General features: G+C 35.6%; 1 protein-coding gene across 1 annotated transcript; it reads right to left on the minus strand.

The window, feature by feature from the left end:
- Positions 1-10,758: 10,758 nt before the first annotated feature.
- On the minus strand, positions 10,759-20,390 carry SYT4 (synaptotagmin 4). Its single transcript, XM_056138477.1, has 4 exons — positions 20,075-20,390; positions 16,393-17,207; positions 14,604-14,724; positions 10,759-13,523 (listed from the first exon to the last, which is right to left on the minus strand). Exons 1-4 carry the CDS (start codon positions 20,106-20,108, stop codon positions 13,216-13,218), a joined length of 1,278 nt encoding a protein of 425 aa, XP_055994452.1. The 5' UTR covers positions 20,109-20,390; the 3' UTR covers positions 10,759-13,215.
- Between the last annotated feature and the right edge of the window lie 341 nt (positions 20,391-20,731).

Below are 20,731 nucleotides of genomic sequence, written 5' to 3' on the forward strand. Positions count from 1 at the left end.
TGTTCTTCCAATATATGACCTACCTCTAAAGTACCATTAGCTGAATTTCCACTACACCAGATTTGCAGTGTTTAGGTAACAGATTGGTTTCAAAATTTCAGAATACTAGTTAAACTTCAGGCAGTGAGGAATTTTAACATCTGCTAATGCTGTATGCTGTCAACTATCTACTCAGGGTTAGTGCTTGTATGCTGGCACAAGCATGGAGATCCTCTGACCCATTCCACAAATACTAAAGATGGAGAAGTAGGTCTGGCACAAAGCTGGGTTCACTTGCTCTGGGATTCAGGGAAGCTTGGAAAACACGTAGGGATCTGACACATTTTTTCAGCAGTGCTGTTTTGATTTGAAAGCACAAATCATATTTGAGACAATCCAATAGAAAAAGAAAAAAAACACTGGACACATACATTTAATTCAAATACTGTAGGAGGAGAAAATCCAAATATGTTTCTTAAGAATCATAAAAAATTTCTACACTCCAGGTGATTTTTCTTTTCTTTCCTTTCTTTCTTTATTTTTGTCCAGGACTGCTATAGGCATTGACGGGTTTTCACAAAGACACAACTTATAAATGTTCTATACAGTTCTGGAAACTTGCTTTTGGCGTTTTCCAACTTTTATGCTTGGTAAATCATATGAATGTTTTAAAAATACTAATTAAAAATTTGAAACGTGTGTGCAGACCCTAGGCTTCACTAGCCGACACACTCCTCAAATGGGTCCTATATTCTAGTGATTTCAGACAGAACTTCAACAAATCAAATGCATATTCTCAGGAGAGGAAAATGGTTATGAAGAAAAATAGATGGGATTTAGAGGATATGAAGTTCAAAGATAGATTTTCAATTGAAAGCTTATCAATTAGAAATATAAAGGAAATGAGGGATAAAATTTGATATTCTAGAAAAAAAATGTTATACATGTGGCCTCATAATCATTACAAAATTGTGCTAAATCATAAAATATGCCAGTTGGAAAATTTAAATATTACTATTCAAACTTTTTTTTTATTTTTTTTTAATTTATTTTTTTCTTTTTTTATTAGTGAAAAACCATGAGGCACAGTTATAGGCCCACAAATTTTGTGCTTGGGTTTCAGTTATACAATGATCAAGTGCCCATCCCTCCACCAGTGCCCGTCAAACTTTATCTCTTATTAGACTTCAGATTAGGTTCTATAAAATAAATTTAAACAAATAACAAGTCCACACAAAAAGTAAAAGGAAAACTGCATATACAATTCTGTCAGTGATGTTTAAGCAAAATTGATAAAATTGATTTTGAATATATGAAGTACTTTGATACACTTCAGCCATTAAATCTTCTAAATGTCCATGTAAATTATTTAGAAAAAAAAGATTTTTTTCTCTATACCCAGCAATGTTTAATTGGCCTTTGAAATTTAGTACATCAAAAATAAATCTCACGATGAACCAGGTTCCTTATTAGCTGCTGAACACCTACCATAGTGTTACTTATTTTCTTTCAGCAAATTTATTATCACCTTTAAAAAAAATCTGGCCCACCATTCATGAAATGACTAATATTTATATTTTTCATTAGAAGAAAAAAGCAATTATCATGACATTTGTGTTCTTCTGTTTTTTAATGTTGCTATATTTCAATAGTGATAAAATACTTCTCAACCTTTTTTTTTGCACAATATAATCCAAATGAAGGTAAAGTGTTTACTCTATCTCCTTCTGGTCGAACATGAAAATCTCTGTAGATGTTTAGGAATCATTAAACAACTTGATTGCTCACATAATTAAAGAGGAAGAAAATCTATAAGTTATGCTATCAATATAGTATTCAAACATTATATTGAATAGAATAGCATTTTCTATGCAGTTGATGAAATGAATAGGTTTGAATAGTGTTCCAAGGTAAATTAGCCTGGTAATGTTCCCCCAAATTCATTGGGTTGTCTTAACTCCCTGGCAACTTAGCATGTAAACCAGATTTACAGACAGGACCTTGTCACTGTCACTGTCACTGTCCTCCCGTTGTTCATCGATTTGCTCAAGCGGACCCAGTAATGTCTCCATTGGAGACTTTTTTGTTACTGTGTTTGGCATATCGAATACATCATGGGTAGCTTGCCAGGCTCTGCCGTGCAGGCAAGATACTCTCGGTAGCTTGCTGGGCTCTCTGAGAGGGGCGGAGGAATCAAACTCGGGTCGGCCATGTTGGCTGTGTGCAAGGCAAACGCCCTACCGCAGTGCTATTGCTCCAGCCCCTATTTTATTACTCCAGTAATAAGGTTACAGTCCTTATTTTATCACAGGACCTTAAAAGAGATAAAATAAAATGAGGTCACTTGGTTGGGCCCTAATTCAATCTGATTTTTCTTATAAGAAGAAGCAATTGGGAAAAGGAACATACAGAAGAAAAAAAAAACGGACTAAACGAAGGCAAGCACCTAAAAATTAAGGAAAAAGGCATCAGTAGAAGTCATCCCTGTCAATACAACCTGGGTATTGCACCTTTAGCCCTGAATATAACACCTACTACTTTTCTCATTCCTCTGAGTAAAAGCATTTATGCCATCAATAAGAATTCTAGTTGTATTACTTATGCTATATTTGCTTGAATAGAATTATTATACTAAAGTAGTTATACTTAATGTTCAGCTTTATATAAATGCCCAAGTAAATTTTGCCTTTGTATAATTCCTTTACAACCTTAAAAACATAATATAGTGAATTTAGTTCATAATACGTGGGGCAATGGACCTATTGTACACTGATAGTCAGAAAGAGAATTGATGCTTCCACTATGAAAACAGCTTGGAGATCCCCTAAAAAACTGGCAATAAAAATTCAATTTAATTCACCCATTTTATTTCAAGGTATCTCTCCAAACAACTTAAAAGCACTAATTAGAAACAAAATGAAACAGATGTACCACCATGTTCATTGCAGTATTATTTATAAAAACCAACATATGGAAACAAAATAAGTACCCAACAATGAGTGAATGGAGAAGATAAGGTACTTTCTATGAAATACTATTCTTTAATTAAAAAAATAGAAGTTGCAAGCTTGCCATTTACCACAACATAACTTGGCTTCGAGGGCATCATATTAAGTTAAAATTACTGGACCCGCTCGAATTATATTTAGAAAGACAAAAATACTTGGATACAAAAGTTAAAGAAACAAAGTAAAAAATCAATGAAAATAGGAACAATTTCTTAAATACGAAGAAAATATTAGGTATTATTGGTACAGATGGGTTGTGGGGGTTGGTGAAACAGAAAAAAATAATTAAATGTGGGGCTGAAACATTTTGGAGGTTTGGATATCAGAAGATAATGTATAAAGATGATTATAGAATATATACCTGAAAAGTATGTAATATAATAAACAAACTAGTTTTACTTAAAATGCTACTGGTAGTAGTTGTGATATGGTAACATATACTTTAAGAGATATTACATTTTATCTCTAAAACATGCATATTCATATAAGTCCATGTTATCTCTATATAAATTTTAACTAATAGAAATAAAATATTTTCAATTTATCTAGTCTTGTTACTTGTCACTTGTCATCCCGTTGGTCATTGATTTGCTCGAGTGGGTGCCAGTAACGACTCCATTCATCCCTGTCATGTGCTCATGTAGCCCAGTTGCTTATTGGGGACTCTTTCGGGGTCAGGGGAATGAGGCCCATTATTCTTACTGTTTTTGGCATATCAAATACGCCACGGGTAGCTTGCCAGGGTCTTCTGTGCAGGCAGTATACTTTTGGTAGCTTGCCGGGCTCTCTGAGAGGTACGGAGGCTTTTGGGGTGGCCTCTAATTGCATTTACAGGAGTTGTTCTCTTCCAGGAGCTTTGTTTTATAGTCTCTGAATTTTGGCTGTTGATGAGATTACTTGGCACCAAGGGCAGTTTGTGGGTATGGCTGCCAAACTACTGGAAAACTGGGGATGTGGGTGGAGAAGGCCCAGTCCCAGTCCGAGCAGGCTTAGAGATCTCAGGCACTGGTCCTGCATATCTGTGTTCCTCTGTTGGTTCCCTCATGGGTGAGACTCATTTGAGTGTGTGGAGAGTGACCTTGACTATGGCTGCAGATGGGTTTTGGAGGTTTTCGGCTGCTGGGGCTCTGCTTGGGGTGGGGAAGGAAACTCAACCTGCCCCCTCTTAGGGTGCCCCGGTGAAGACCGTCTAGAGAGAGGGCAGGGAAAACTGAATATCTAGTTTTTTATCTAGTCTAGGGTACTTATTATGGCAGCCCTAGGAAATGCATATACCAACTATTACATTTTACATTCCTCTGAGTAAAAGCATTTATGCCATCAATGAGAATTCTAGTTGTGTTACTTATGCTATACTTGCTTGAACAGAATTATTATACTAAACTGGTTATATTTAATGCTCAGCGTTATATAAATGCCCAAGTAAATTTTGCCTTTGTATAATTCCTTTAAAACCTTAAAAACATAATATAGTGAATATAGTTTGTAATATAATTCTTTTGTGACTAATGATATGCCTTATACTTGGGTATATGTGAATAGCAAGAATTTCCATGTATGTATTAATATGCATGAGTAAAGGCACAGCAGAAGCAATATAGCATTAATTTAGCTAACTATTCCAAAACAAAACATTTAAGATATTTAATTTAAAATGAAAATTAATTATTCTTATCTAATTATGAATGGGCTGGAGCGATAACACAGTGGTAGGGCATTTGCCTTGCACGCAGCCAACATGACTGACCCGAGTTCGATTCCTCCGCCCCTCTCGGAGAGCCCGGCAAGCTACCGAGAGTATCTTGCCCTCATGGCAGAGCCTGGCAAGCTACCCGTGATGTATTCGATATGCCAACACAATAACAACAAAATCTCTGATGGAGATGTTCCTGGGCCCGCTGGAGAAAATCGATGAACAATGGGAGGACAGTGACAGTGACATAATTATGAATATTACCATTATATTATCTAATCATTTTATCCTTCTTCCTATGTCACTATCATGAATAGATTGGAATTTTCTTAACTCAATTTTTCTCTTTTTTGATGTTTGATCTATTTATTTTATTTTATTTGTTTTAGACTTACAAGTTTTTGTGCTTGGGTTTCAGTTATACAATGATCGAGTACTCATCCCACCACCCATTCTCCAACCCTACCAATCCCAGTATATCTCTCCCACCCTCCCATCCCCCTTCCCACCCTGCCTCTGTGGCAGGGCACTCCCTTTTGTTCTCTCCTTTTGGGTGCTGTGGTTTGCAGAAGAGGCATTGGGTGGCAATCATGTTCGGTCTTAGAGTCTACTTTCAGCATGCATCTCCCGTCCTGGGCGGATCTTCCCAGCACCCTTTATTTGGTGCTCCCTTCTCCGTCTGACCTGCCTTTACCCCTAGAGTGTGCAGCTGGCCTCGAAGCCATGGAGTGAACCTCCTAGTATTTATCACAGCTGTTCTTGGGTGTTAGTATCTTATTTTGTTACTTTATGTTACCCAAATGAATGCAATCTTTCTATGTTTGATCTCTTTATACCTTAACCCTAAATTCTTTATTTTATGATTTTTTCCTCTCTCTAGCCCTATCATTTTCTATATTCCTCACTGTTTCCACAGGTAAAAGTATAAAATTTCTAAAAAAATTTTAGTTTATCTCTGACAAACCATCAAATTCACAAATGATAAAAGTCAACACTTATACTAGCCTCTTATTTTATTTTTTGTAAGAATTAGATGAATAAATTAATGTATAACAGTTCAAATAAATAAAGCAACATGATATAAAACAGAACTGTAAGCTTGTATCAGTAGTTAACGTCTGAGCAGATATCAATACTTATGTTAGGACAGTTTAATTAACTAGACTTTCTTCTATTCCTCTTTGGGTGCAAAGAAATCCAATACCCATTTTTTGAAAGGCCAGTTTTCATGTAGAATTAATCACTTTCCCTGCTATCTTGCTATGCAATCTGGTCATTTTGTTTTGGTGATACCATCAATTCTTTTTAAGAGAAATAAAAACTGAGACACAGAAATGTTTAGTAATAAGAAGTCTACACAAAACTAGTGAGATGAAGCCAAATTTAAAAATAAGGGAGACAAAATATAGAACTTGTTACTTTTTTATCCATTAAAAGAGGGACAATGAAAATGTCACTTTTATATAGAAGGTGAGAATATGGTTATTGAATCAATTAATATTTTATGAACATCAGATTGAAATTATGTTGTTTCCTTATCAAAGATGAAATGAGAAGGATTCATTTGAACTAAGAAAAGTAGTTCCTAGTACATAATCAAACCAAGTCAGTTTTCTGTTAAGCTATTGTTTAATATCATGTTGTACCTTATGATAATTCTCCACTTACCCTGTACTCATAAACCCTGAAGTGATACTGGTATGAAAATAGGCATCGAGTTACTACCTCTGTATCAAACTCAACGTAGTAGTTCTCAGCAAAAATGAAAGAAAAAAAGTGATAAATATTCATGTCATTAGTCCTGTGTTCTGCTACTGGTAAAGAAAAGTTACAGTGACAATTGTTATGCCTGTCAAAGAAGAATTTATTTCAGACTACTGCTGTAGGTGACCCAGATCCAACTTAACCCAGAATAAAACAGATATTAAAGTTCACTGATCAGAATGAAAAGTCAGTGGATGAAAAAAATACTTCATTACATATATTTAGGTAGGAAATTATTGGTAAACTAATCTAACAGAAAATTTGCTAAAGGCTGAACAAGAACTTGATATCAAAGGTGAGGATGAGGAACTGGAAAAAACTTTAAAGGTAGGGAGATTCTTGCCAACCTGACCTAATAGTGCTTTTTCAAAAAGCTTGTTTCCAGAGGCCGAGACTGTGGCATGGAGAAGAAGAGGAATTGCTTAATCTGGGTCCAGGAAGGAAATCTACTAACCAGTAACTTGTTTTATGATGTTTGAAGGGAAAACAGTGAAGCAATTAAAGCAGGATTAGGTATCACTGTCACTGTCACAGTCCTCCCATTGTTCATCAATTTGCTTGAGCAGGCCCAGTAATGTCTCCATTGTGAGACTTGTTACTGTGTTTGGCATACTGTTACTGTGTTTGGCATATTGAATACTTCATGGGTAGCTTGCCAGACTTTGCCATGCGGGCGAGATATTTTTGGTAGCTTGCGGGGCTCTCCGAGAGGGGTGGAGGAATCGAACTCGGGTAGGCCATGTTGACTGCATGCAAGGAAAACAACCTACCAGCTATGCTATCGCTCCAGCCCATGATTAGGTATAGGATTTATTTCAAAAGACAATAATATGGAACTAGAAAGGAAGTACAGGGGCTAAGAAGCTTGCATCCAGTCAAACTATTTCAGCCTCCAGCACCACATATGTCTCCCCAAGGATTGTCAAGGGTGATCCTTAGCACAGAACTAGGAGGAGTCCTGAACACTGTTAAATGTATCCCACACACACAAAAAAAGAAAAAGCAACTAATATGGGAATAGCCCACATGTCCATAAGCTGATGAATGAATGAAGGAGTCACAGTATATATGCACACAGGTCTACTATATAACCACAAGAAAAAGTAAAATCATGCAGCTCACAGCAACTTTGAATCAAGTGTTTAGACAAGTTGGGTTGATAAGGAAGCCTGGGCACTTGGTCACAGACAGGACAATACCGTGTTGTCAAGGAGAGAGTGGGAGGAACAATGCAGTGAACCTGAAGTAACAATCAGTGGACACGGGTGAAGTGTTTAGGGTACATTGGTGGTGGCGTGGTTACATGAGGTAAGAGCTAACACCAACACCATAGCTGTTCATCAACAGAAAGGTAGGGGAGGAGGGGAATAAAATTCACAGTAGAGACAACAAATTCCCAGTGGTGATGTTGTTCAGTAAATTTAAACATGAATACTCTCTTAACCACGTTAAACACTATACACATCACATCCCCCAAACTATAATTTAAATTAAGGAAGATATGTTTTTAAATTATAACATATTCGCGTTATAAAAGCAAACAAGCAATGGAGAAATTAACACCTTCCTAATGTTCCACTAATTTCAGTATTTGCTGTGTATTTGATATTATCATAGAAAAGGGGTAAAGACCCGATTCTGAGGGAGTTTAAAAACAGGTCAGTCTAAAGGACAGTGGAGAGATTCTTTTAAAGGAAACTATACATTACAGCTCATCTCTGATGGTACTTATATTTATTCAATTACTTGATGGTAATTACATTTTTCTGAGCTATGATAGACATTTGAAAAATGGACCTGGTCATTTACCTGCTTGTCATAACTTCGTAGTTGCTGTTTACATGATCTTCCACACTTCAATTCAGTAGGTCTTTAACCATCTCAATATTTTGTAGATGAGCTTTGTTCTTTATTCGTTCATCACATGAGCACTGTGACCTCAATATTGGTATTTCAGAACATTCACAGTGCATTTAAAGTCAAATGTTGCTTAAAAATTATTTCCTTACATAGTATCAAAAAATACAAAATCATACTAGTACTGATTTAATACTAGAAATGGAAAGTTTAATCTTATTCAACTAAATAAATGATAAACATAGTTCACCCAGAAATAATTTTAAAATGTTTAAATATGCATCCAAATTCTCTCCTATAATAAAATTGTATCAGATATCAAGAAAAAGTTCTTTAATACCTTTGGACTAAAGCTATGATAATACATGCAAATGCACACCACACACACACACTCACACACACACACACGCACACACACACATTTCTGAACATGAATGTTTCTAATGATACTTTCCCTATAATCATCAGTTAAACTCAGTTCAACTCCGATATTTAGGGTAGTTAAAACTTTCCTCATTTAAATAAATAATCATTAAATGTATAATGTATAGTTCTCTGACATGTGTATCTTTTAATATTACTAAATGTAGATATAACACTATTAAGGGAGCGATAGCACAGCGGTAGGGCATTTGCCTTGCATGCAGCCAACACGGCTGACCCGAGTTCGATTCCTCCACCCCTCTCGGAGAGCCCGGCAAGCTACCGAGAGTATCTCGCCCGCACGGCAGAGCCTGGCAAGCTCCCCATGACGTATTTGATATGCCAAACACAGTAACAACAAAGTCTCCAATGGAGACGTTACTGGGCCCGCTCGAGCAATGGGAGGGCTTAATTTTATGCAGTGATTATTAACAAAATGCTATTGACTTATTTTGGGAGAGAGTACCAAATGCTCCTAAACCAAATGATACATTAATAATTGTTGCTGTGAGTATTATCTGTATAAATACCTAAGGAATTATATCTAAGCTAGATGGCATGGCATGCTTCTATTAGTTAAATACAGAAGAGAATAGTAATATATGAAAATGTTAATATATGCACATATTTACTGATGTTTGAAAATAGAAGAATTAAGCTGAAACTTTTAAAAGTCATTATAGCTGTGCCGTAGAGGGAACACATTGAATGTCTGAAATAAAGCAAAGCTTCTCAAATGTAATGCAAATGTAATACTGAATAGAACCAAAATATTTTGCACAACTAGACAAAGTTGAGTTTTGCTTGCTTTTGGGAAAGTATAAAAAGCAAGCAAAAACACCTGAAATGAAGAAAATTGATGTCATAATTATACAAGGACCATATCAAATGCCTTTTCAAAGCTGTCATTGAACTCTCTATTTGTTATGTACATAAGAAAATAAATACCCAAAGTATGTTAAATATTTACCTTTGGAAAGTATGCTGCTGGCATTATTATTGTTATCTATTTTTATTTGGTCATAATTAACTTTTTTGTTTTATTTGGGGCCAGACCCAGAAATTTTCAGGGGTTACTCTTGGCTCTGTACTCAAGAATTATTCATTGAGGTCCTTGAGAGACCATATGGTATGCCAAGGATGGAACCAAATTGGCCATGTGTGAGGCAAGCAACCTAACCACTGTAATATCACTCCGGCCCTTCATCTTACACTTTTTTTTCCCTCTTAACATCTTTGTTTAGATGTAATGTGTAGATTACAAACTAGACACATTTAAAATGTGACATATGACACATTTAATAAATGTAAGTTCTGTGACATTATTGTCTAAATCAAGAAAACAAACTCGCAAAGGCCTCCTAGTACAACACTCTATAGATATTTATGCTATATAGAAAATGATGGATCCTCCTAGTCCTAGTGCTAGAATCTACTTGTTTCCAATTAGCTTGGCTTGTGTCTGATAGAACATTGTAGATGTCTTGAGGCTTCCTCTCTCCCTTTATTTTTTTAAATAAAAGACTTTGAAGTGTGTTTTTCTTTAAACATAATGGTCGTAATAAAGGTATCTAAAAGGAGAATACTATTAGAAAGATGTAAAAAATTATAAACATGAACCCCTTCAAATATCTCACAGAGCCTGCTACTAGGAAAAAATGAATTATAACCTGAAATCCTTTCACTTACTATCTCTGCATACTTGAGTCAATGACCTAAGTTCCTAAAGCCTCAGGTCATCATATATATACATACACATATATATTTCCTTCTTTATATATATGTATATATATTTAAATATATGTATATATAAGTATATTTATTTCCTTCTTTACAGTAAGAAAACCATTACTGTGCCAAATTAATGTTCTGTGGAGTGAGCACAATTTAAAATGAGTATTATAGAATATCTTCTGAGTTCTGAGTCATCAATGTGCCATAATCTATATAAGGAGATCTATTAGGGAAAGTAGAGAACATAAGGAGAAGAGAACCCACATTATTGTACCCACTGGCAGAAAGTTTGAGCTGAAATGGTTTGGGCAAAAGCAGCAATTTATTCATGTCTTACAAACATGGTCTTACAAACATCATACAGAGCTGGCACAAAGGAACAGACACCATCATCTCATACGCCATGCTTCCTTCCAAATCACTTCTATTGAGTTACAACATTGGAACAAGTTAGTTACTGAGTTACACAGTTCTTCAACATGGATATCTCCCCATGAGGGGGTTAGATTGGCTAATCAGACAAACAATTAATTTACATGTTTAATACAATGCAGGATTTATAATAGAATTCGAGTTATTCACGTTGATATTATAATACGTTATAAAACAGTACAATATTTTTGAAGAGGATGGGATCACACTGGTGCCTGCTTGTTTCAATTCTTTTCTAGTTCCTTCATTTCTTAAAAACAAATGTTTGTAGCTTTATTTGACTTTTCACACCCAGTTTCGATTTTCAGAAAGAAAAACTATTTACAAATTAATTGCCATTTTAAAAGTGTTTGTGGTAGATTTTATTGTTCCACTTAAACAAACAAAAAAAAAATCACCCTCCTCCAACAACCATGCTCGAATTAGTACCACCATTTGTATCTGGTTGCTAGCAGCAAAGAATACTGAGCATTGACTCATCATGAGTTTTTGGAGCTCCAAAATATACTGTGTTTCATGGCCCATAATACCAAATACACAGACATAAAAAGGCCATTGGCTTTCCAAACCACACACTTACTACAATTCATTTTGTGTTGCATTCACGGAAATGTTGAGTGGACCAATTTGCTATGAGGTGGCACGGTGATAGAATGAAGACAATGGCTGGGGAATATTATGTTTATAATCTCAAAGTCATTTTAAAGCACAAAAAGAGGTCCATTTCAATCTTTGTACATACAGAATGTAAAACTTTTTTTACATTAGGCATAGTCATAAAAAGCATGTATAAGTTGTTTTGAAAATGCATTGTCATAGAATTTACAAACACTGTGATATCAAACACATTCTCAAAAACAGCTAAAGTACTGACACAAAACCTGACTCAAAAGGTAAATTTTTTTCAGTAGACTTTATTTCTAACTTGCATATTTAATAATTCAACTGTACCAGAGTTTCACTCATACTTCTCTAAAAACTGAAATATAGTGACATTACTTCAAGAGAATTTTTTCCAAATAATCTAGGGCACTGTTTTACTCTAAAAGGTCTGTAGTGAATTTCAGAGCCCTGGCACTAGAAAACAGTACAAGACACAAGTCTATAAACTGCATCACAGACAACAGCTCAAGACAAATTAGCCTAGAAAAGATAGTGAAACACATACTTTGTTGTGCTAATTTGACAGCCTAACTATATGTTGTGTGAACATATGTAAATTATATTAGGCCTGCTGTATAAATCTTTTTAATCTGATTTCTTCATTTGTTAGTTTAAACAGTATTTTATATCTAGCAAGAGTTGAAACTTCAAAGTATTATTTTCTTCTTCTAAAATAGTAGCTTAATCCTTCCTGGGGGAGAACAGCTAAATTAAGTCTTAGTTAGCCATGCCCTTTCTTTGTACAAGGAGTATTTTTGAATGTACACGTCCACGCTATACATATTTTCTATGAGAAAACAACACTTCTAACTGTATTTCTAGTTGAGGTTTATATCTTTACCCACTAGCTAATTTGACAACTTCACAAAGGTAAATAGGGCTTTTTTAGGCCACACTTGTGACAGGCAGTGAATATTTCAAGATCATGGTTTTTCTGTGAGATTATATTTTTATAACATCTTGACTCACATGTAAACTAAGGGGGGGAGAAATTGTATTTCAGCCATAGTGTTCTCAAATCAGCCCTTTGATAAAACCATTTTTCAGCTCGTTCATAGTCCTTTTGCATCAGTCTTAAATTACTCCTCTTATAGAGTTTTATATGTATATATGTATATATATATACACATATATATATATACCCAAAGAGTAATGACCATTTACTCCTATAAATGTAGAATAGCCATTTGCACATGACATAATGAAAACAAACTAGAGAATTTTTAAATATCTTTGGATTTAAAGAAAAATTGATTTCCCCACCTGAAGAAAATGGATTTTCACAAGAGAAGGAAGGCTTTCATTACTAAGTCCTAATAGTCACATTGAATGCCAGTGACACATTCCAGTGGGATCATCACCTAAACCATATCTGTAACTTAGATTCTAGTAGACTACTCATAAAATCTGAATGCTCTTATCAAATTACTGCAAACCTGAAGGGGAAACAGTACTTTATGAAAATATAGCCATAATCTCTATTAAGTGGGGAAATTATCATGATGCACATTTTTTGTTATTTTCTGATCTGCTAATTCAATCAATTTCTTACCGAAAAAAAAAGTTAGCTTTCTAAACCAAACTTGCACTCACATATCAGAAAGAAACAAAATTGGTCCTTGTCTAGTAAAAATCATTAAGTTCCAACTCATGGCTAGAGTGCTAACCATCACAGAGCATGTGCCACTTGGCAATTTGTCTCCTGGGGTAGTCACAAATCTCTTTCCAGTGCTCCCCACCACTTCCTTCTGCTGCTGCTCCCAGGACCAACCGTCCAATGACCTCATTTCGGGAACCCCTTTCAGAATCCAACACCAGGAACTCCACACTTATCTCCTCAAGACCCTCACAAGGAATATCAAAGACAAAGAGTTCATTGAACACTGCATTGGGAGTGCATTTCTTCACATGAGTCTTCTTTTTGGAGATTCTCTTTTTGGCGTGGTACAGGTTCACCTTGACATATGGATCTGCAAATGATAAAAAAAAAAGACAGATACTATATTGTCAGAACCTGTCAGGAGAGATGACCTCAAGAGAAAAGCACCCTCCAGGAAGATGCTAATGAAATGGATCACCAAAAAAAAATGACTCAGAATAAGTATCTATATAGAAAAGACTTGGGTTTTTTACTGTCAGCAAATGAAAATAAGTAAGAATGACACAAAGGGGTGCAGAGCTCTGAAATAGAAGGTGACAATGAAACTATGGGGCCTGGAAGATGTAACATAGAAGGGAAGAGAAACAAATGTTATAATGACACATTCTCATTGGATGACTCAAGGGAGAAGAAGAAGAAAAAAAAACAGCTTTTAGACAACTCCTAACCTTAATGAGTTGTATAGCATTGGGAAAATCTTTCTAAGTCTCTGAGTCTGAACAGCTTTTTCAATGAACTAGGATCCACTGAAATTTTAATATGATTCTTTAATTACCTCTTATAAGTTTGATTTTCTGTTTTCTAATGACTACCCTCAGAATAGATTGTAAAACCATTCTATTTTACAACACATTGAATTTTATCATTTCTCCTCTTTTTTGATACGTATTATTTTCAGCCCACTGAGCTAAAGTTTTAAAGCTATGTATTAAACTTGAACTCAGATCATTTCAAAATCTTAAGTCAAAGTTCTTCGTATTCGTGCTGCACAATGCTTATATTCTACAACATTGTTGATTAAATGATTATTAATGGAGATACTAAAATTTTTTAAAAGAAGAACAAGAATATCTATCTCATGTAACACAGCAAAATGAAGATGTTTGTCTTCCAAATTTCAATTTTTTTCCCAGCACCTTAACTTTGGAAAGCTTCAACCTCATTTTAGTTCACATCTAACATACCTGCTTTGACTCAGATCATAGAACCACTATTCAGTTCTCTTCTTTTAACTAATGGCATTGATTTAAAGTCTTATTTCATAGAATGAGAAACAAAATCAATCACATCATGTGTGTTTGCAAATGAAAGAAAGGTAAGACAAATTCATAACATTGTTTGTTGTCCAATATAATAAACACTGAGTCTGAATTACCGGAAATAGCCTCACCTGAAAGTCCAGATATATCGGATTTAGGCAGGTGTCGAGCTTTTAAAACAACAACAGTGAGAGTGTTTGTGGTTGACTGATAGCAAAGTGAGATCAGCAACTCACCCCGTCCTGAGGACTTCTAAACAAAGAGAGATAATACAAGAATTTGACCATTTTAGCATTCAAAATTGTAACAACATTAACTTTCAAATCAATATAGTGCCGTTTTAATTTAAATGTAGTTTATCTACTTCATTTTATTTTAGCGCTTAAGAATCAATAACTTCAAGCTTTTGTGCAAGACCTTACCATACTGAAAACAGCTGCCTGCCATCTTGTGGATCACTGAGGTACTGCAGAATGCTAAGATTTGGACTAGGTTAGCCACACCCATTATGAGAAATGTTTGAAACACATGGATAGGTAAAATAAAGGTAATCCTCCATTGGATATATTTTTAGTTTTTTCATTTCACTTAACTACACATTTTTTGAATTATTAATATAAATAAAATATACATTTAATTGAGTGCATATGAACTCAAGTCAACTTTGCTTTCAAATTGTTTAGCATATGTTATAGAAGTTTGAATTTAAAACAACTGAAATTTGATCAGATCCCTTCTAACTTGGACCAGAGATCTGAGGAATTTTCTACTCTTAATAAAATTTCTACTCTCAACCCCCACCCAAGTTCTCCTTTATTATAATAAATTGAATAAATCAATTAATATTGGAGAGAACTGACTCCAAAGTTTTAATGCTTTGTTTTAGTACATTATAATCACAGTATTCTTCTTTGCATGTTACCTATATTTTAGCTGTTCTTTAATGACATTAAGTAAAATGATCAATAACCCAAAGAACAAGTTTTAACTGAAAGAACATATAAACTTGGGATTTGATCCTAACTATGGACAATAGCTGGGTCAGAGAAACTTCAATATGTATTTATACCAAAGTTGTCAAGGAGCAACTGTATGATAAGAACTACAACAAAATAAGGGAGCATAATCTTTTTCTTACCATGTCCTTAAACAGCCTACATATTTCAAGTCAGTTACTTAACGTTTGACTTTTTCAATGTGGAGACAAAAATGGGGATATTCTCAAAATAAGCTTTATGGTATTATGAAAGCATCCTTTATAGATATAAGTTCTTCTGAAATATCAAAATTGGAGTCAATTCAATTCTGGTTTTAAAGTTGAAATAGGATTAAATTTGATTAACTGATGCTTTATCATTTTATAATAATCCCAGAACTACCAAAGTAGTTTAACTACAGAAGCAGAGTAGTGCATTTGCTATTATAAAGTTGGGCATTTCAAACTCAATAAGATATGATGTCTCCTACTTGAGAAGCAATTTTATAAAAAGTCAATAGAACTTTCAAATTCCCAAGATGAATTGAGTTAGTTTTCGATCTTAATTTTAAATTCTAGTATGCTGACCTTGAAACATCTTTGTTAACATGCTCATGAGTAAAAAATACTTGTGTGCATTTCAATTTAAGTGACAGTCTTTGTGAAAATACTTATGACAGAAATTAACAAAGATATTTATTTAGATTATAATTAAATATTCATGAGGAATGCTCATTCTGTAGTAACAATGAAAACATTGAGCACCTCATTTCTGGTCTAATTATTTTTATATCTAGTTGATTACTTTTCCCCCATTTGATTATGACTAATAGTGAGCATGGTAAATATTATATCATAAACTTATCATTTTGATGAAAATATGTACACTTAAAATAACCACACAGAAGATTGTAACAATATTGTAAGCACTAAAAATTAATTACCCTAACATTTCGCTTGATAATCTCTCTGTTCATTAACATTTTTCCATCAGATAATTCAATTCCTGCAAGAGGAATAAGGACTTCTCCAATAATATCATCTCTTGAAAACCTGTCAAAACTCAAGATTGTGAAATGCAAGGCCAACTCTTGGATCTGGGTGTAGGGGATCCCATAGAATGTAAAGGTCTCATCAAAAGCTGGGTCCAAGGTCTTTCTCAGAACTCTGGTTTTCACTTTATGCTTCTTCTCCGGGAGGATCGTCATTTTGATGTAGGGGTCAGAGGTCATTGACTGCTCATCCATGGCTGGCAAGCCACGGGCTTCCTTGATATTCACCACAAATGCTTTCCTCTCGAAGTTGTACTCTAAGGAAAAGAAGAGGGTTCCCAACTTCTCTTGTTTTTCATCTGAAGTAAGGGAAGTACTGGATTTCACGCTATCAGGGGAAATAGCATCTTTCACTCCTTCTGAAAAGAGCTTCGAGGTCACATTCTCCAGATCAGAGGGACTGCCAACTTTGAGGTTTGTTTTGGGAAAATTGCCATTGAGATCTCTCTTTTCAAGGTCGAGATGCAGTGAATTCTTGGACACAGCTGGTTTATTCTTAACGTCATTTTTGTCATCTGCTCCAAATTTCTTTTTGCTACTTAGATTTTCAGGGTAAATATCAACACCCTTCAGGACATGCACAAACTTATATGGAGGAGTCTTGTTAGACTTGGATGATTTTCTCTGACAGCAGATCCATGCAAACAGAGACACTGTGAAGACCAGGCCAAATGCACTGAAGATCCCCACCACTGTGGGAATTTCATCTGAAAAAGTCAAATGACCAATAACATATATTAAAGGAGCAGAGAAGAACACAGGATTCTACTTGAAAATCATGCAGGGGCTGTCAATTGCTGTGGGTTGGACAGACTGAATTACTTTCCAATAATTTGGGGGAATGAGTGATGTATACATTTCACATTACCTGTTAGCAGTAAACCCTTTTTCTATGACACACTTACACAAAGAAAGTAGGATAAAAACTTTTTTGTTTCAGGAATTGTTTTGAAATAAAACAAAAAGATGAGAAATAGGATCTGGTATGGGAGAATGCTAAAATAGTATCAACCTATCTTTGTTTTCTTGGGTAGCCCAGGTCAACTAACACATAATAGGTCGGTACTAAATTCATTATGTTTCCATTGACATTTTGTGACTTTCCAGATGCATTACTCTTCTGATTATAGAACACTAAATTCACATTCTTCAAGGAGAGAGATATCCCAAATTATCAGTAGTTTTCTTTACCCAAACTTCACGCAACAGATATTAGTGGTTCTGATAATTTTAAGAAATAGTTGAGCTCCAATTGCATTGTCACAAACTAATTAATTATATTCATCCAATTTATCGAACAGTGGTAAAAATACATATGATAAATAAACCAAAAATCTGCTTTTTTCTTTAAAAATATCAAGGCTGTTCATAATATATGATACAATACTATGGAATTCCTTTATATCAACTCCAAATTTCTAAAATACTAAATTATCCAAAGCCTAACAAAATGGTTATTAATTAACCATTATTCCATAACATGTAATGAGAAAAGTGAGTCTAGGTAATTTAGAGTTGAATTCTGTCCATAATTGATTTTTAGTACATTTTCATATGTTAAATGGTAATCAAATTAAATTGGCATTCTTTCCTTGACTGAGGGCACGCTAAATTATTAATATTAGTAGCATTGATTATGCATGAAGCCTATCATGTTCTATGTATAAGCATATTTCCTCAACAAATGATTAGCAACAGTATATAACTAAAATCACTATTGCTATATCTAGACACAATCCATCTATGTTTTAACATAATCAAACTGAATGTGACTAATGTAATATTATCTGCATTTGGTTCCATTCCTAAACTATTTTTTAATTCCAAAGAGTGAAATAATAAAGTTAAAAGTTCCAGTCTGGAAAAGGTTAAGTCTCGTTCAAAAGAAAAAAAAGCTTGAAGATCAATCTTTTGTTATTTCTCAGCCCATCCCCCCCAAGTCTTCTGTCTGCCTCTTAATAATCACAAAACAAGCTAAAACATTTTAAAACTAAATATGAGATAAGAGAAGTGGCTAAGCAGGTCAGAGGCAAAATAAACAACAACCATAAAAAAATTAGTGTAATGATATCAAGAAACAGTCATGCACAAATAAAGTAAACCTTCCAATTCTCCAAAGAGAAAAAGCAGTGAGTTGCAGAGGAAAGAATCAGGCAAAGGCTAGAGATAACCAGCCAAACTTGGTATCAGCTTTTCAGATTTTCCTTCTATTCAAGTCTCTGTAAGGGGAGAAATATTCACTCCGGAGCTCTGATAGTCCAAGGCCATGGAGCAAAAACAAAGTCATGAACTAAGACAATACTTCACCCAATAAAAGAAGAACAAGAAAGCAATAGAAAATGTGCTTCCCCTCACCCCCTTAGCTGTTGGATGACCGCACCAGAACATACTTTTCACTAGCTGTCTTTGAAAATGCTTAGTATCAAAAAACAATTTGCTTGGAAAATCAGGAATGGGGAACAAACATCACATTATAAGCTCACTCATCCAAATGGAAGACTGTCAAAGAAATTTATTTTTGACTGTAACATTATACAAGGTCTATTAAATAATTATGAAAATACTAAAGTATTTCAGATCAAATCCAAAGAGTCACCTACTCCTTTTGCACTCTCTACTAATAAAGTACTACGCATTTATTTGATGGCAAATATCTCAGTCATTCCATCTATGTAACAACAGTTATCATGCACATAGCATCCTTTATTCAGAAACTTCTATGAAATTCCGTGCTTAAAAAACACTTTTAAAGTAAGTGAAACTGAGACCTCTTGCTTTGAAAAGAATACAAACTGAAAATACTATTTTTATCTTTTCAAAGTTTGTCTGATTTTTATTTACTAACAGGAAAAAGCGAGTGCAAAGCTTTCCAAAATTTGCTACATAAAAAGAGAAACTGAACTAGGAAATCAGTCCCGATTCTAGTTTCAGATAGCCTTCAGCTAAGACTTGAGCACTTCCCTCTGGGGGTCAGTTCCCTCACTTGTAAAATGTAATGAGCTGAGCTAGTCCTCATGGAATCGCCTTTTAACTCAGCATCATAGGATTTTGTCTTTCACCAGCAACATCTTTTGAGAAAACAAGGAAGACACCGTGGAATAAAAGGACCTCATGGTACACTTTGGAGTAAAATATGCATCCCCTACCCCCAAATACCCTCCTTGTTTTGAACCGAGATCCGGCCCTTATGTAACCACACACATACTTGACTTCCCCCGTTAAGTTAAATACAGATTTCACCGCAAATAAAAAATCACCCGCAGCATTAATGAAACTATGAAGCCAAATATGCACCCGGTTTCTCTCTTACTCGGAGCGATCTGCAAATTGCAGAGCTTCTGAAAGGTTAGGAACTTCTTGCCTGTGAAATCGCCCTCGCCAGCCGGCCAATTTTAGGAGGAGAGGACCTCCGGGAAGGAGGCACGGCCAGACGCAGGCAAAGCTTCCCCCGTTGACTGTTCTTATTTTCTTTTTTTTTTCCCTTGCATATTAACTCCCTAAGAAATCTCTATCCAACATGCATCCAATTCACCCAGCCCGTTGCAGAGTAGTCTAAGTTGGGTAACTTGCTTACCGAATTCCTCCCGGCTGCTGGCGATCGGAGCCATTTTTCTGCTGCGTGCTCTGTCCGAGGTGCTGAACGGAAAACTCCCGAGCTGGAGCCGCTCGCCGGGCTGAGCGCTGCAAAGCACAGCGCCGAGCCCAGGAGACCGGCGCCCGGAACAGGGGGGGAGCGGAGGGGGAGGTCCGCTCGCCCTCGCACGGTGATTTGCCACCCTGGTTCCTGTTTTGGCTCTTCTGAGAAGCTCGTCTCCCAGACTAGAGACGTGGCTGAAACCCGAATTGACGCAATCTTGACGCTGCTGGGTTGAAATCAGCACCACCTGCCTCCACCCCGCTCTCCTCCCTCCCAACCTCCCCTCTTCCCCTTCTTTCTTCCTCCGGGCTCTCCTGAGGATTCAACACGCACACACACACACACACACACACACACACACACACACACACACTCACTCACGCATACACACACACACACTCATCAATTATTTTAACTGTTGGGCTACTGGAGATTAGGTTTGCTATTCTATGGGGAACCCAGAGATGAGCCCCGAAACTCATGCCCTCGGTTTCTCATATAAAAATCTCCTAATCAGTAAAACGCATCTGTAAATAACCAGAGGAATGCGGTTCATAGAGGCAGCTTAAGGGAAGATTAAGAAGAGGAAAATGT

This window comes from Sorex fumeus, unplaced genomic scaffold, assembly GCF_029834395.1.
Source record: "Sorex fumeus unplaced genomic scaffold, SorFum_2.1 ptg000128l, whole genome shotgun sequence".
NCBI classification, from domain to species: domain Eukaryota; kingdom Metazoa; phylum Chordata; class Mammalia; order Eulipotyphla; family Soricidae; genus Sorex; species Sorex fumeus.

Coding starts and splice junctions, on each gene's coding strand:
- SYT4 (XM_056138477.1), bottom strand. CDS start 20,108: ATGGCTCCGATCGCCAGCAGCCGGGAGGAATTCG. Junction 17,208..20,074: donor CAGCAGCCGGGAGGAATTCG/GTAAGCAAGTTA, acceptor TGACTTTTTCAG/ATGAAATTCCCACAGTGGTG. Junction 13,524..14,603: donor CGATATATCTGGACTTTCAG/GTGAGGCTATTT, acceptor TATCATTTGCAG/ATCCATATGTCAAGGTGAAC.